At 33.6% G+C, this 15,293-nt stretch overlaps 1 protein-coding gene across 3 annotated transcripts in view; it reads right to left on the bottom strand.

Moving 5' to 3' along the window:
- Positions 1-15,293, bottom strand: part of LOC123699871 (probable Rho GTPase-activating protein CG5521) — a 40,404-nt gene that overhangs the window by 23,644 nt on the left and 1,467 nt on the right. For 2 of the 3 annotated variants that reach the window (XM_045646918.1, XM_045646920.1), the window contains 13 exons: positions 15,006-15,177; positions 14,346-14,926; positions 13,972-14,265; positions 13,610-13,791; positions 13,324-13,479; positions 11,928-12,106; positions 11,428-11,510; positions 11,187-11,338; positions 10,698-10,887; positions 10,152-10,259; positions 9,908-10,006; positions 9,664-9,765; positions 8,920-9,152 (listed from right to left, as the gene is read on the bottom strand). In XM_045646918.1, coding sequence (XP_045502874.1) covers positions 8,920-9,152; positions 9,664-9,765; positions 9,908-10,006; positions 10,152-10,259; positions 10,698-10,887; positions 11,187-11,338; positions 11,428-11,510; positions 11,928-12,106; positions 13,324-13,479; positions 13,610-13,791; positions 13,972-14,265; positions 14,346-14,926; positions 15,006-15,177 — 2,531 coding nt within the window. The remainder of the gene's footprint in view (positions 1-8,919; positions 9,153-9,663; positions 9,766-9,907; positions 10,007-10,151; positions 10,260-10,697; positions 10,888-11,186; positions 11,339-11,427; positions 11,511-11,927; positions 12,107-13,323; positions 13,480-13,609; positions 13,792-13,971; positions 14,266-14,345; positions 14,927-15,005; positions 15,178-15,293) is intronic. The other variant, XM_045646919.1, reaches the window with a different exon arrangement.

Genomic DNA, 15,293 nt, shown 5'->3' with positions numbered 1-15,293 from the left:
ACTAATCAATCCAAAACCTCTCTCTTTCGCAGCCGCCTTAACAATCTTCTTTTTCCTGCTCCTCTTTCGCATTGGCAGTCTTTAAAGAGTTTAGTATTGGACAACAGTTCGCACAACCTGAATAGCACCATGCACGGACAGAGCGCGCAATGATTTAACGTGTTTAAAAACAATGCACTAATGCAGTAATTGAATACACAAAATGTTTCAATAAATGAGATAAACGTGGATTTATAAATATCCTATTTCACCATCTGTCGAACGTTGCACGATACCGTGTGATAAGTCATAACATCATATTATTTGTGATAAATATTAGCGGTGCGTAGTACGAAACGACCAACGACTCCTGACGTAGGTGTTGACGGTTAAGGTTAAATACCCAGTCTGTTTACATTCTAATTTGAGTGTAAAAGAACATCCTACGATTTGTCTATTTGTAACTTATAACGGGTTTCACGTATATTGATGATTTATATACTTCAATTTTATTGTTAAGTCACGATTATTTAGTTGTACACTTTAATAGATTGCTGATATTACAGAAATAAAAAGCTATCACAAAACACATTAAAAAAATCCACGCACATAACACTATTAAGCGTTGGTTAAATAAACACAAAATTAAATTAAAAACGTATAAAGTCTTTCACAGTTCCAGTAGTTATGTAAATAATAATAGTCTATAATGAACCGTGAAAATCGCTACGGACATGCATTAATGTTATAGTTTCACTATCGCTTTCCTAGAATTTTCCTTATGTTACGATAATAAATAATAGTCACATTTTCATCAGCGTATTACAAATTATTTAATACCTACCTATAGAAGTTTTATATTTATGACTTTTTTTACATCCGAAAAAAGTTTAAGTCTAACTTTACATTTAATAAACAGTAGGTAGTTTAAATATTTCAACTAATATCTTTATTTTCCAAGTAAGTCATTCTTTTGGAAAATTTTGTAAATTGCTAAGATTTAATAATTATCGTGGATATTTTCAATTATGTTCAATTATCGGGTCCCGGTGTCTTTTTAACACAATAAGCGGTAATAACTCAGCCCCCGGAATCACAGACACAATAGAAAATCTATTGTGTCGTGGACCGATCGGGCCTCTGGGGGCTCAATGGGTTTTATTCACCCGTAGGCGAACGCGGGGATGTTATCCAGTTATCGCGGTATTCACGATAAAGTATTTCTTAAACAAACCAAAATTAACCAAGACAATCTTCTTATACAGGGTGTCCCACCGTTGGTATACTAAACTCAAAGGAGGTTATAGTTTTGCATACGCTGAGTACCTACGTAAAAAATACTTTTAAAATTCCAGACGCATTTTTTTTCAAATAGTTGAATTCTTAAAACTCTATGTCTAGACCCCTAACAAGCAACCTGCCCAACTTTGCCACCCGCACGTGAGCTATCTTTTAAGATTATGTTTTCATTGATAAAATGCTGATATTAGCGAAGCGGTATATGCCAGCTGCGCGAAGGTAGAGAAGAAAACATGGATTTTAAGGAAAAATTTAGCCAAAAAATTTTGAAGTAATTTTTTTGTTTAAGTATTTTTTACGTGATCAGTGTATGCAAAACTACAAGTCCCTTCGCGCTTAGTATACCGATACTGGGACAACCTGTATATATTACTAGCTGTACCCTGCGGTTTACCCGCCTGTTGGTCTTAGCGTGAAGATATATAGCCTATAGTGTTCCTCGATAAATGGGCTATCTAACACCAAAATAATTTTTCAAATCGCACCAGAAGTTCCTGGGATTAGCGCGTTCAAAAAACAAACTCTTCAGCTTTATAATATTAGTATAGATATGTTATATTGGTAACAAACACGTCACAGACTTAACAATCATACAGAAATATGATGTCTGCTCATCATATACCACAGATTATATCAGTTCACAAATAAATGTTTGTATTTAAATTTGTGTTACAGATAAATACAAATGTTTTAAAAATTAATTAATTCATTAGTACGTAATAAACATTATATAGATGACGTAAACACCAACTTGACAATTTTTATTCATATGATCTCTCTCTCGCGCGAGTGCGATAAGCTTGTGAGTATGAAGGAGACAGTTATCGTTTGATTTTTACTGGTTGCTGGTTGTGTTATCAACACTAAAGTGTATAAAATTCCAAAATGAAATACAAAATATAGTGTTTTTTATTGATTGTTAGCTAAGATCTTCAATTTTTTTTTAAACTAAAAATACATTGCGGTAAGTGTGCAAAATGTTTAATCGATCTAGAATTTTTTTTGATAAGTTTTCGATTATAATTTTACCAATAAGTAGGTACGAATTAAATTTTATCGTCGCATACATTAAACCCTCGTCTGTCGGAACACAGATCTGTGCCAAAAATTTTGTACCCGTAGTATGTCGGGGCACAGATCTGTGCCAAATCACCGCCGGTTGGAAATTGGCTCATTGTAACGCAAATATAGTTCAAATCTGCATAAACGACTATTTAGTTGATAGCTTATGAATAACTGAATATTTAAAGTCCATCCAATAATAATTTGACCGATAAATATTCGAAATATAACAGTAATTATGTCATACTTTAGTAGAGTAACTTTTAACTTTTAAAGTTTTACAAAATGTAAAATTTTGCGGAAAGTTGAAAAACGGTAATTATTCATTGGTCTTTTTATTATTATTGACTATATAACCTAATGTTTATGTGCCGAAATAATGAAAATTACCAACAATTATACCATAAATAATGGTTTCAAATATGTATCTATCACTTAACTGTACGTTGCTTAGTTTTTGACCCCTGGTAAATCATATTTTTTTTTACATATTGTATTTGTTCTTTACATCATTTTACGAGAAATTTTATGAAGATTTTAATGATATAATTCAAAATTTGATACTGTGTTCCATTTTAGAGATATTTCGTTTTCAAATCAAAACCGACAATAATTTCCCCGTAAAATCCGCATACAGGATGTTCACAAATTCAACGTCACTATTTTTTAAATTTCGTCTTCAATTAAATTTTTCATTTTCATACAAAATAAAATGTACATGATAATATGTTTTGTTTATATTGAAAGGTATCGTTTTTGTGGTATTTATAATTGTCCTCAGGTTAAAAACGATATACATAATCAACTACAAAAATTAAAGTTCGTAACCTGCTTACGAAAAAATTCCAGAGACACATTTTCTTTCTTAATTCTTTTAGTTTTAGTATATTATGGTTGAAAGTGTATATATGATGGAAAAATAGTAAAAAAACCTACAAACAACAATGAACAAGGGAACAATGGTTTTCACTATGACCTATATATAGGACAAAGTGATACTATGTAATTTGTGTAGGACAAACTCAAAAAGAAATTTAACACTTTAATTGTACAACATATTCTTACCTTCATACAAATACAACATATTATTATTTATTGGGGAACCTTAAGTTTCAGAAAAAATAAAAAGCCGGCCAAGTGCGAGTCGGACTCGCGCACCGAGGGCTTCGTACAAACTTATTTTTTTTATTATGCTGTAGGTATCTTTTAAATTGTAAATCTGAGTTTTAAATGTGAATATCAAGTTAATACACGTAGGCGTTCATATTAGTTGAAAGTTGAAATTATTAAGTACTTTTTTATTTGTAAATGGCAATTAAAAAATCATGTTCTTTGCAATTATTCTTATATCTGTTTTTATAAAACATTGCTTTTTACCAAATTTAAAGATTTTATGTACTTGGGAAGTACCCTGTCGGTTTTGATTGCCTTGCAAATGTCAAAATTTGCTAAAAATTGCAGTATTAACGGCTGCATCCCAAAGGGTTTGGTTTTTAAGGGTCCAGAACCCTAATAAGATTACGTCTGTCCATCCCATCTGTCCATCTGTCTGTCTGTCTGTCAAGACCCATTTTATAAGGAGCGCGTAATGTGACATTTAACTGAAATTTATATTGATTACTTGAGTCGATTGAAGCTGCGAAAAAATCAAACTTATAAATCAACGCAATCAAAAGATACAGCCGTTTATGCTGCAAATTTTCGCAAATTTCGACATTAGCAAGGGAATCGACACCTACAGGGTACTTCCCGTGTACGTAGAAAATGGGGTAAAATAAGCTCTTATAGCGCAGATTGAGGAATAATTTCGAAAATCAGAGTTACAACATAATAAAAAATTGGTTTGTTCGGAGCATTGGTTTGTTATGTAGTACATTCGTAGGCAGAACGTTATAGATGTAGATCGCTGTCTGAAGACGATTATTTTTTTGCATTCATGACTTTAAATAGCCTTGGAACATTACAGATTTAATAAAACGAATTAAATGCATCATTTGCAGTACGCCTGAAAATATAAATCTATCCTCTCATTTTGTAAATGACTAGCGATAACAATTATTGTATTTTTGGTGTCAAAACTGCTTCTATTACCCAGAAGAAGAAAGCAATTTTTTTATTTGAAGATATCACATTGCTGTCTAAAACTACATAATCAATAATTACTTATTTGTTAGGTAACCCTAAATAAACTTCCACCTTGATATTTTAATTTTCATTTGAAGATAAAAATATCTAAGTAACTATTTGATAGGATTACCTTTTTCCGATTCGTAAGCATTTGAGTATCAATAAAAGAGAATTCAAATGGAACAACGATCCTTGTGGCAATGGAAGACAAGACACTCCAAGGCTTACTTTAACAATAGGACGTAACAGTATTTGAAATCAAGAAAATATAACTCTGTATACTTTGTCAAATGAACAGATAATAATACTTACACGATCAGTGTCTGGGAATTTGCAGCTTTTAATTCCTGATACCAGGATTCTTCATGAAATTCTACACATTACGTTTTATTTTATTCCAATCGAAATATTTTTAAGTTCCATGCCGTTTGTGTACTACGGACTTAGTAGTTAGGACTAAACTACTGAACCGATTTTAATACAATTTTACCGATTAGTTTATATCTTAATTACAATATGCTTGGAAATACTGCATGTATTGAAGTAAAATAAAAACTAGATTGGATAGCTTTCATCACTTCCCTGATCAAATTCAAGTGGAACCTCGTGGTAATAAATCGTCGTCTCAAGGCGGTCGTTGTGTTCGATATATTACAAATATAATGAACAGAAGTTCGTTCTGTTCGACGTTATTTGTGCTAAGTTGCAAATATTCCTATTAATTGGCCAATATTGGCGTCAACATCACACATTACAACCACATGAGTATATAAATAGTACAGACACAAAGCTTCATAACAATTTTTATAGTGCTATCAGTTAAATAAAATTTATTTAAGTACTTACCTATTATTTCAATCCGTTAGATGATTGATATTTTTTTAAGAATCTCTGTACTATTTATTTACTCATAAGCTAATTTAGCCCACGGACAAAATTATTTGAGTAACGCGTGGCTAAGTTATATGCATAAATAGGATTGGAAGCGTTAATTTTATTAAGGCATAACGTTCATTTTTTTAATAAAACAATAATATGATAGGATTCTTTCTTCTATACAACTAGGGACATAATATTATAATGATTTTCATTTAGTATGTTTTCTGATTCCTATTATTTGTTGATTTTTAGAATGATAAGTATAACATTTAGATGTATAATATCATTTATATGTAATTGTTTATTTATTCTGAATCTTTAAGTTTATTGATTTTTATCCTTTACATGAGCTGTATTTTATAAAAAATGTTTCAAACTCAAATTTCCGTAAATTTTTGATTTATAAATTAAATGTAACGGTTTATAATTAAGTTATGGTACATAATTAAATGTAGATTTCACATTTGTACAGCTTAGACATTTTTCTGAATGGATACAGTGCCTTTCGATTTGTAGTTGGACAACATTTCATATTATATGATTACTAGCTTCCGCCCGCGACTCCGTTCGCACGGAAAAAATTAAGATTTTTTTCTACGTATTTTTCCGGGATAAAAAGTATCCTATTTTACGCCCAGGATAATAAAGTATAATTATACCAAGTTTCATCGAAACCGAAACCTTAGTTTTCACGTGATGCCTTCACATACAGACAGACAGACAGACAATAATTTTTTAATCACATATTTGGGCTTGGTATCGATCCAGTAACACCCCCTGCTATTTATATTTTCAATATTTTCAATGTACAGAATTGACCCTTCTACAGATTTATTATATGTATAGATAATAATTAAGAGCATGAAAGAAAAAAAAGCATTTCTTCATAATGCTATTGTTACCACAAAAAATATTTTCTTAAATGCAAATTTTAAGAGAAAATAAATTAGACATGTGGAGACGTTATACATACAGACGTTAGAACAAAGCCCACTATAAGAATAACGTCATTTAGGAATAAGACGATTTTTAAACATTAATAAAAACCTAAATATTTCCAAAAAGTAAAAATTACTGTTAGTTTTTATCTAGTTTTGATTAAAATAAAAATAAAAACAAGTAGCAAAAAATTTTGAAATGTTGTCATTTTGGAGCACCCTGTAAAGTCTGTATTTGTATGAACATGATTGGAGATCGCGCCCGCTTATGCTCATGCGTAAACGATGATATTCATAATCAACTTTCTCGAATTTTTATTAAATAAACCTATGTTTTTGTTATATTGAATATATATACATACGTGGGAACACATACGTGGGAAGAGGCAATTCTTTATGCCCAATCTGGTTATGATACCGTTTGCAAGTGGTTATATAGCCATGTTCTTACACTTAACACAGATAAGACCAAGTACATGGCCTTTCATCTACGAAACAGAAACATAAGAACGCAGACTTTTCTGATCAAATCTCATCGTTGTCTCAACTTTGATAACTCTACCTGTTCGTGTCCAATACTTCAATGTACAAAATCTATGAAATATCTGGGTGTTGTGTTGGACGATAAGCTAAATTTTCAGGAACACATTGATTTGTTATCTGGAAGAATACGCAAACTTATCTGTGTATTTAAATGCCTGAGAAACGTTGCGGATATAGATGTCATAAAATCTGTATATTATGCCTTGTGTCAATCCCTCCTCTCTTATTGCATAACCTCTTGGGGAGGAGCACCGAAAACTTTTCTGTTAAAACTGGAAAGAGCCCAGAGAGCTGTACTTAAGGTTGGTTCCTTCTTACCTTTTTATCACCCAACGACCGCCCTCTACGCAAAATGGGATGTTTTAACCGTTCGTCAACTCTTTGTTCTTCATACCATTCTCAGACAACACAGTTTACTCATATATGACTCTCAAAAATTAAAAACAAAGCGTCGATTAGATAGAGTTTGTGATCAATATACACCTAATACATCATTCACTCGTCGTTTCTTTTGCTTTCAAGGTAGTTATTTGTATAATAAGTTAAATGGTAAATTATCTATTTATTCATTGACTACAGGTGCTTGCAAATCAAAAACTTCAACATGGCTAAAAAGTCTCGATTATGAATCTACTGAGAATTTAATACGCTACGTAAAACTATAGTAAATTTTAATATATACATAAAACACACACACACGCATACATACATACACATACACACACACACACATATACACGCACACACTTTCACACACACTCACTTATATACTCTACAATATAGGTACCAAATCTATTCTTGTATAAATTGTTTCTTTTTTTTTTAACTTTTGTAAAATGTTAAATTTTTATCTAACATTTAAGATATTATATTTCCCCTTTTGTTTCTCTTTTGTACTATGTTTTGTACCTCTAAACGGTTTATTTCATGTTTTTAATATTATGTTACTAAGCAAATATTAAACGGTTCGACTGGGTGAGTGCCTGGCGATCTGCATTACAGGCTTTGCCTATCGCAGACACCAGTCCTCTCCAATTTATACTATGTAATACTTTGTAACTGTAGTTGTAAGTTTTTGAGGAAAATAAATAAAATATTATTATTATATTCACTCAATAGATTTTCTATTCTAGTATGAAAATACAAAAATAAAAATCTAAAATACCTTGATATTATTTTTTTATGAGTATTTTTCTTTACAATGTAACATTTATTCAAAATATGTGGGAAAAAATGCTTCTAATAAGTAAAATAAGCATGCCAGGGAGTAAGTAAGGTAACTAATATAAAGTTTGGTTATCTAGTTAGCATCAAAATTTACAAGAGTCTCACAGGTTAAAGTTTATATCACAAATTTTAATATCGAAAAAAATCGGCAAATCAGCGCCGAAAGCTCGAATTTGCCCGACAGACAGCACCTTTTTGAGGCGGCGCGCCGCGACAGCTGAGGGGTTAATAATCTTCATTTACAGTTTTATAAAATCAATGTCACGAACATTCTTATTAATTGATAAAATACGCCAGAGAAAGAACTACGAGTGTCTGTGTTTGTTTATATACATATGTAGCACTACGTGTGTTTGTGCTTGTTTATAAACCACCAGTTGCCACCTGGTTGTGGAATTCGTAATTCAATGGACATAGATTAAATAAATTAATTCTTATATTTATCGATATGTTATGTGCTGGTATCAAAAGTTCAACATATTACATATGCCAACCCGCATTCGGTCAGTCAGCATTATTGCCTATACACCATATGCGTCCCTGTAGTGGAAACATAATATATGGGGTTGAGAATTAGGCAGATTCGTGTAAATCCACCTTGCTTTTTAACCGACTTCACAAAAAAGGAGGAGGTTATCAATTCAGCCGGTATGTTTTTTTTTAACCGATTTACGTGATTCTCTTTTTGTTCGATGCGGGATGGTGTCGAATTGGTCCCTTAAAAATTTTATTCGGATAGGCCCAGTAGTTTTTATTTTATGAGCATTTTTGTCTGTATTTGTAAATGTTGCAAGTGCAAGTTTGAAGTCGGTTGTTTTTAACGCAGTTAACTATCACTTGTTAGCTTATATCACTATACACGCACCTTGAGCAGCGTCGCGTTGAGGTGTATCAGGTAGTTGAACAGGTGTTGGTGCGCGTGCGGGTCGCGCAGCGCGTTGGGGTCGCCGAGCGCGGCCAGCATGCGGCGCCACATCACCCACGCCACGTCGGGCAGCCAGCCCCGCGCGCGCCCCCCCACCACCACGCCCACGCCCAGCGTGCCCGCCCCGGACACGCCGGTACCCTCCCCGGAACCGTTGTCCGCTTCCGACCATTCTGGAATACGGAGTCGGTTGAATTTCATGGAGTAAGCCGGCGATTTTGGTATCTATAAATCTTACCAAAGAAGTTTCACTTCTGACACGTGTTCTCGGCTCACACGCTTTTTATTTTATTCTCTTCGTTTCAGTTGGTTCAATTCGTTTGTTCATCTTTTTGTACTCTAAAGAATATCGCGCGCGCGACAGATCGCTAACTAGCGTGCTATAAACACTTTAACGCTGACGGTCTGACGCGCCCTAAGTATACGCGTCCTATTTAACAAAGCCTGATATTTTTTCGACCCATTCTATATTAAATAATACGGTGAACACTAAAATCAGACATTTAGCCCTACAACCCAAATTAAAAATATATTTCTTTATTAGAAAAATTATACTTTAAATATTTTTTTTTCTCAAATAGCAACCTGTAGTCAGATACAATAAAATTTATTCGAAATTTATTTTGTTTACAATAAAAATTTATAATTCGTGAAAATAAAAACAGACTAAAAATTATTACTTACCAACATTGCCACCATCAGATGCCAAGTCTATTTGTAACGGTGAATCTTTGATAGAACTACTTTCAACGCCGCTTGATGGAGCAGGGGAAGGTGAGCGAGATCCTAAAGAAACATTTTAGTTAAAATTTTAGAAACACATCACGTTTAGTAGAAAACAAATACAACCAACATATTTTATATTGATTCAAAAAATTAATCTAAATTTAATTTAAGATTAATTTAATATTAAAATTCAAATGCTTACCGCTAGCTGAATCTCTTTCTTCCTGTTGCGATGATTGCCTTAATGAATCCAGTGAGTACCACCGCCGAGATTTGTTGTCAATGGAGTCTTTAGTTTCCTCTGTTAAAATTAAATTAAATATTGTGAGTAATATATTAAAATGCTATTCGTAGCTTCCTCATTCCTGGAGAGAAGACATAGCTAAAAGTTTATCTTTTTATATAATTGCAATTTTTATACTTTGATTAATTTAATGTGCACTTACCACTATGATGTGTATGTCGCGATATATGCGGGTCGCTACGACATCGTGCTAGTGGTCGTCGTGCGTCCTTTCGCGGGTGCACCTCGTGACTCACACGGGGCGATTTACCTGCAAGTATATAGGTATTATTATTTAAATTCACAATTAAATTTTCAAATTAGTATACATAATTACCTATAAAAAAATCACATGTTAAAAATATAAGTAACTAGCGGTCCGCCCCGGCTTCGCCCGTGGTACATATTTACGTTTTCTCTACATAAGAACCATCCTCATACTTCAAGGATAGGATAGGATATTATAAAAAAGAATTAACTAAATCGGTTCAGCCGTTCTCAAGTTACCTTACACTTACCAACACATTTTGGGATTCATTTTTATATTATAGATAAATGAATGTAAATTTTTTTTAATATCATTCAATATTGTATCTGGATTCTTTTATTTAACTAACATTTTCAAAAACAACGAATGTTCTTAATTCGTAGAATATTTTTTCTGCTTAACTTAGGTTATATAAATACATATCAAATTACATAATCTTACCCGGTGTTCTAGTATCAGCGCACGGTTGCAGCGCCGGCCTGCGCAAGGGCGGAGGCCTGTGCGGGTACGTGACGGGCGCGGGCCTGCGCCCTCTGCCACGTCCGTCACCCGCCCCGCTAGACGCTGATTCTGATAGTTCGAGCGAGTATACGTGCCGCGCTAGCACGCGGGTGAGTGTTTCCATTGTTTTCTAGAAGGAAATGAGATATTTTTCATTGCAATTTGGCTAAAATCATTTTTTCCCGTAGTCCAGATATAATTAAAAAAAAATGTTAATATTGAAATAACTATATTTTGTGTATGTAATTTTAAGTAGATTAAGTAGGTAGTTTTTAAGATTTTGTAAACAATACAACTATAAATAATTGAAATATCTATAAGAATCATTAGAAATTAAAAATAATAGAAAAATAATCTTATATTTTTTTCATATCAAGATTTTTATAATTTACAAAAAAATATTATTTATTAACAACCAATTCAACTTACCGCCCATTCCTTGATTAAATCTTCCCAATGCGTGAGTCTCGTCAATAGTTCCATAAAGCTTTGCCACAGCTCTGGTTTTACAGCAACATTCAGATTAGCCTTAATCCACGTCACAATTAATGTTTGGAATAAAGCTGGTGCTAAAAATCCCCCTAAAAAAGACAAAATATGAGTAAAATCTTGCATAAAATATTTTTTTTTATTATAAATTCATTTACCTTTTTGATGCAAAACTACTTACCTAATGTGTCTTGTTTCTTCTTTGGTGGAATTTTAGTCAAAACGATTGAAGTTATCTGGAGAAGAACCAACAAAAGTTGTTCCCTGGGATAAAGAAAAAATGAAGAAATGGTTAAATCCTTAAATCTATAAACAAGAAAATGAGATCATGTCAGCATCTGCTTACATGGAGTTATTTAACATAATGATCATTCAATGTAAGGCGACTGGCACACTGGCCCGCACCAGTATGCAGCGTAGAACGCGAATGCGTGATCTAATGTATGCATGCACTTTCAATGTGTTGGATTGTAAGTGTTTCTATACAAACGGAGATACTTGAAAGCAAGTTAAGAGTCTAAGTCAAGTAAAGGGATATTTAATATTTTCAAATTCACTCATTATTTATCAGTGAATTCTGTTTTGAATCAAAACGAAGGCTAACACCAGTGAATACTAAGTATGGTAGCACTAATAACCATTCTAAATTTCGCCAAAAATAATTCACAATCAATATCTCACCAAGACCGATCATCCATAGCGATGTGCATGACCATATATCTGTATATATTGAGCACACGTTTGCACGTGTCCGTCTGTTCGTCGAGCAGCTGATGGGGTGCGGGCCCGCCCGCCGGCGCCACGCCCGCACTGCACACGAACACGTTCGCTGCTTGCGTCATGAACACTTGGAGCACGTTCTGGAACATTCCATGCACAGATTATACAAAGTTCAGATTTATCGTTAAAGCTTGTAAGCATATGGGTAAGTTTATATGTATGTGACAGATGATTATGACGCAAATGAACTGCAGATAGGAAGGTTTTAGATCAGACATTACTGATGGCCAATCGATGAAATATAAATTTCGAGTATTAGCGCATTCATGTACATACATATAATAAAATAAAATCATAGGAAAGTTAAAGCTGTAAATCGATTTTTTTTTAAAGAATACTTGGGGTGTGATCTTCAATCATAGACCGGGAGATACTGACACAAAATTTCGAGTCATTTGTAACAGGATGGCGGTTCTACAGGGTTCTTAGTACGCAATGACAAAAAGAAAAACGATGGTGTGAACGCTGGTACCGGCGGCTTAGTCGCGTGGGCGTTAGTCGAACTCGTCGGAAAAATAGCGAAAGTCAAACGATTAGTAACACAAAAATTTTAGAATTTACCGATAGCCCATAAAAAAGAAGTAGGCGGTAGTGTCATGCCATACTTTTCCGGTGTGACTTACAGCCCGCCATACCAACGCGAATGTGTTGATTTAAATAAAACCATTATTCAACCATTTGTATCAGGCTAACTTTTGCACAGGTAACCATCGTCGTGCAGCCATTTACGAAAATCGCCATGCCATACTTTTCGGACGATTCCAAATGGTCGCCATACCGCCGAAAATCTGCAAAAAAATTTTATTTCGCCAAACTTTTTGTACCAGTATTGCATTTGGATTTTTGGAGAGTATTTGATAAAATGTGACCATTATTATATTTGCCATACTTCTAGTAGGGGGAAAAAGTGCTGTCATACTTGAAAAATTAATTTAGTATTAATTTATGTAAGAGAAGATTTCCAACACCTAGATCTTTAAAATTTTGTATTTATATTCGTTGATCCTCAAACTTACAGGAAAAATAAGTGCCATACTGTTACAAATCGTTTGACTTTCGCTATTTTCCGACGAGTTCGACTAACGCCCACGCGACTAAGCCGCCGGTACCAGCGTTCACACCATCATTTTTCTTTTTGTCATTGTGTACTAAGAACCCTGTAGAACCGCCATCCTGTTACAAATGACTCGAAATTTTGTGTCAGTATCTCCCAGTCTATCAATATCAAAGCAAAATAAAATGAAACTTTTTATGTTTTACTATAATTTTACTATTCTATTGGATTAATTATATATACCTGTAATCCAGCCCTAACCATCAGGTTGTCCCTCCCCACTGCTCCCAAGTAAGAATCATTCCTCAGTCTTCGAGGAGGCACTTGTGGCTCCCCACTTGCTTGCTGATCATATGTATTTTCCAATAGGAATGGTGGTATTTCAGTAACCTGTAAATACTATAATCTTTAATGCACTTGTCAAGAAATTTACGTATTTGGAGAGGTTTAAAATGAAAGATTTATTTACAGTCAGGTAAATAACAATTTTTTTCACTTCAGTCATCAAATTTAAAAGTATTTGACTTACATTCATTTGGATCCAGTCCTTATAAAGTGCTATAACTCGTCTTACAGCAGCGGCATGCGAGAAAGGTAGCAGAAATGCTTGCCGTAATACTTCTATAGTGAAATCAACGTGTTCCCGCGACGAACAGCACAGTACGTCGCGCACTACTTGATCGGATGATAGTTCTTCATACATGCCAGATCCTATTTATATAAAACATATTTTATGACATTGATAGATTAAATTTCAGATAAATTAGGTAAATATAATAAATAAGGATAATAAAACGTTAAAATTAATGTATATGTAATATCGAAAAATTTTAATGCAAATTAATCATTTATAAAATTACTTTTGAAGTACTTAATAAATTTATTACTTACCAGATTCCAAACTGGGATGCGGTGTATTTGACGCTGAATCGTGGGACGATGCTCTACTTGAATCAGAGGGGTGTCCAACAGTAAATGATGTTTCTTCTTCATGATGTAGTGATGTTGCTGGCGTGGGAGTGTTCGAGTGAACGATATGTGAACCTGTGCTCGTCATTGAAGATGGTTGGCCACCATCACTGCCCTGTTTCTTCATGAAATGGGTATAATTTGCAACCCATTTTATCAACACTACTCTGCACAAGGCAAAGTCGTCTTCCAATATATTATGTTGCACTGGCAATTCTAAAATGGATAAAGGTTTGAATTAATTTTGATCTTGCATATTTTATTTTTTATTTTAAAACATGCAACTTCTAACTTACCTAGGTTTGGCTTATACAGAGAGTTTCTATAATTAAATTGAGGACATATCACTGGTAAGTAGTATATTTTAAATTTCTCTAATAAAAATGCAAAGCTCCTCATTGCCTTTGCGTGTGATCTGTCCTTCCAGTGTACTTTAGTAACAGATGTGGCCATAGCATCGAGCAACACTTCAAAAAAGTGTTTAGTTTCATTTTCAATTACTTTTTCGCTTGCACTGGGAGGTAGTAAAGGCTGAATGTCAACACTTTGAACAGGATTCAAAGCATTTGTATCATGGAATATTGAAGCTGACACATTTGCTAATTTCCCCATGAATCCAGTGGATGTTTGTTCAACTACTACTTTTTTTGCATTATCTGTAGTGGATGCAAAATTTGGATGTTGCAAAATATCATCCACCTTAAATTCGCTACTTTCTTGTGAAATATTTGTAACTACATCATAGACCTTTGGTTTGAATGGCGAGCCAATTGGAGGTAAGCAAGAGTCTGGTAGGCCAGGCACAAGAGAAGCAAACATCCTGTGAACTTCATTTGGGGCATTGTCACCGAGAGCTTGATACCATAATAAAAAAAATCTGAAATAAAAATAGTTTCATGTATAAGTAATAAATTACATCACAGAGAAAATAAAGTTTCTCTAATAATAATCATTACCTTATTGCATCTGCACGGAGCTTTTGAGAATTTCCACCATGGAGGAGTTTTGAAAATATTCTTGTTAATGAATGCAATTGCCATCTTTTACCTAGTAACTCTGGTAGCAGACATAAAACTTTTTCAAGAAGAGCTAGAGCACCTTCCAACTCTTCTTTCCCAGCCTTGTGAACTAAAATAGAATTTTATGGTTTTCTTTCACCAAACACAATGCACCATCACTAGCGTTTAGTTATATTAGTTGAATATGAATCTTCATTTACCTTATTATATAATGCATGTGTTAAA

Source organism: Colias croceus, chromosome 18 (genome assembly GCF_905220415.1).
Source record: "Colias croceus chromosome 18, ilColCroc2.1".
Classification (NCBI taxonomy): domain Eukaryota; kingdom Metazoa; phylum Arthropoda; class Insecta; order Lepidoptera; family Pieridae; genus Colias; species Colias croceus.
The sequence above is the reverse complement of the archived record's forward strand: the minus strand, read 5'-3'. Positions and strand labels throughout refer to the sequence as shown.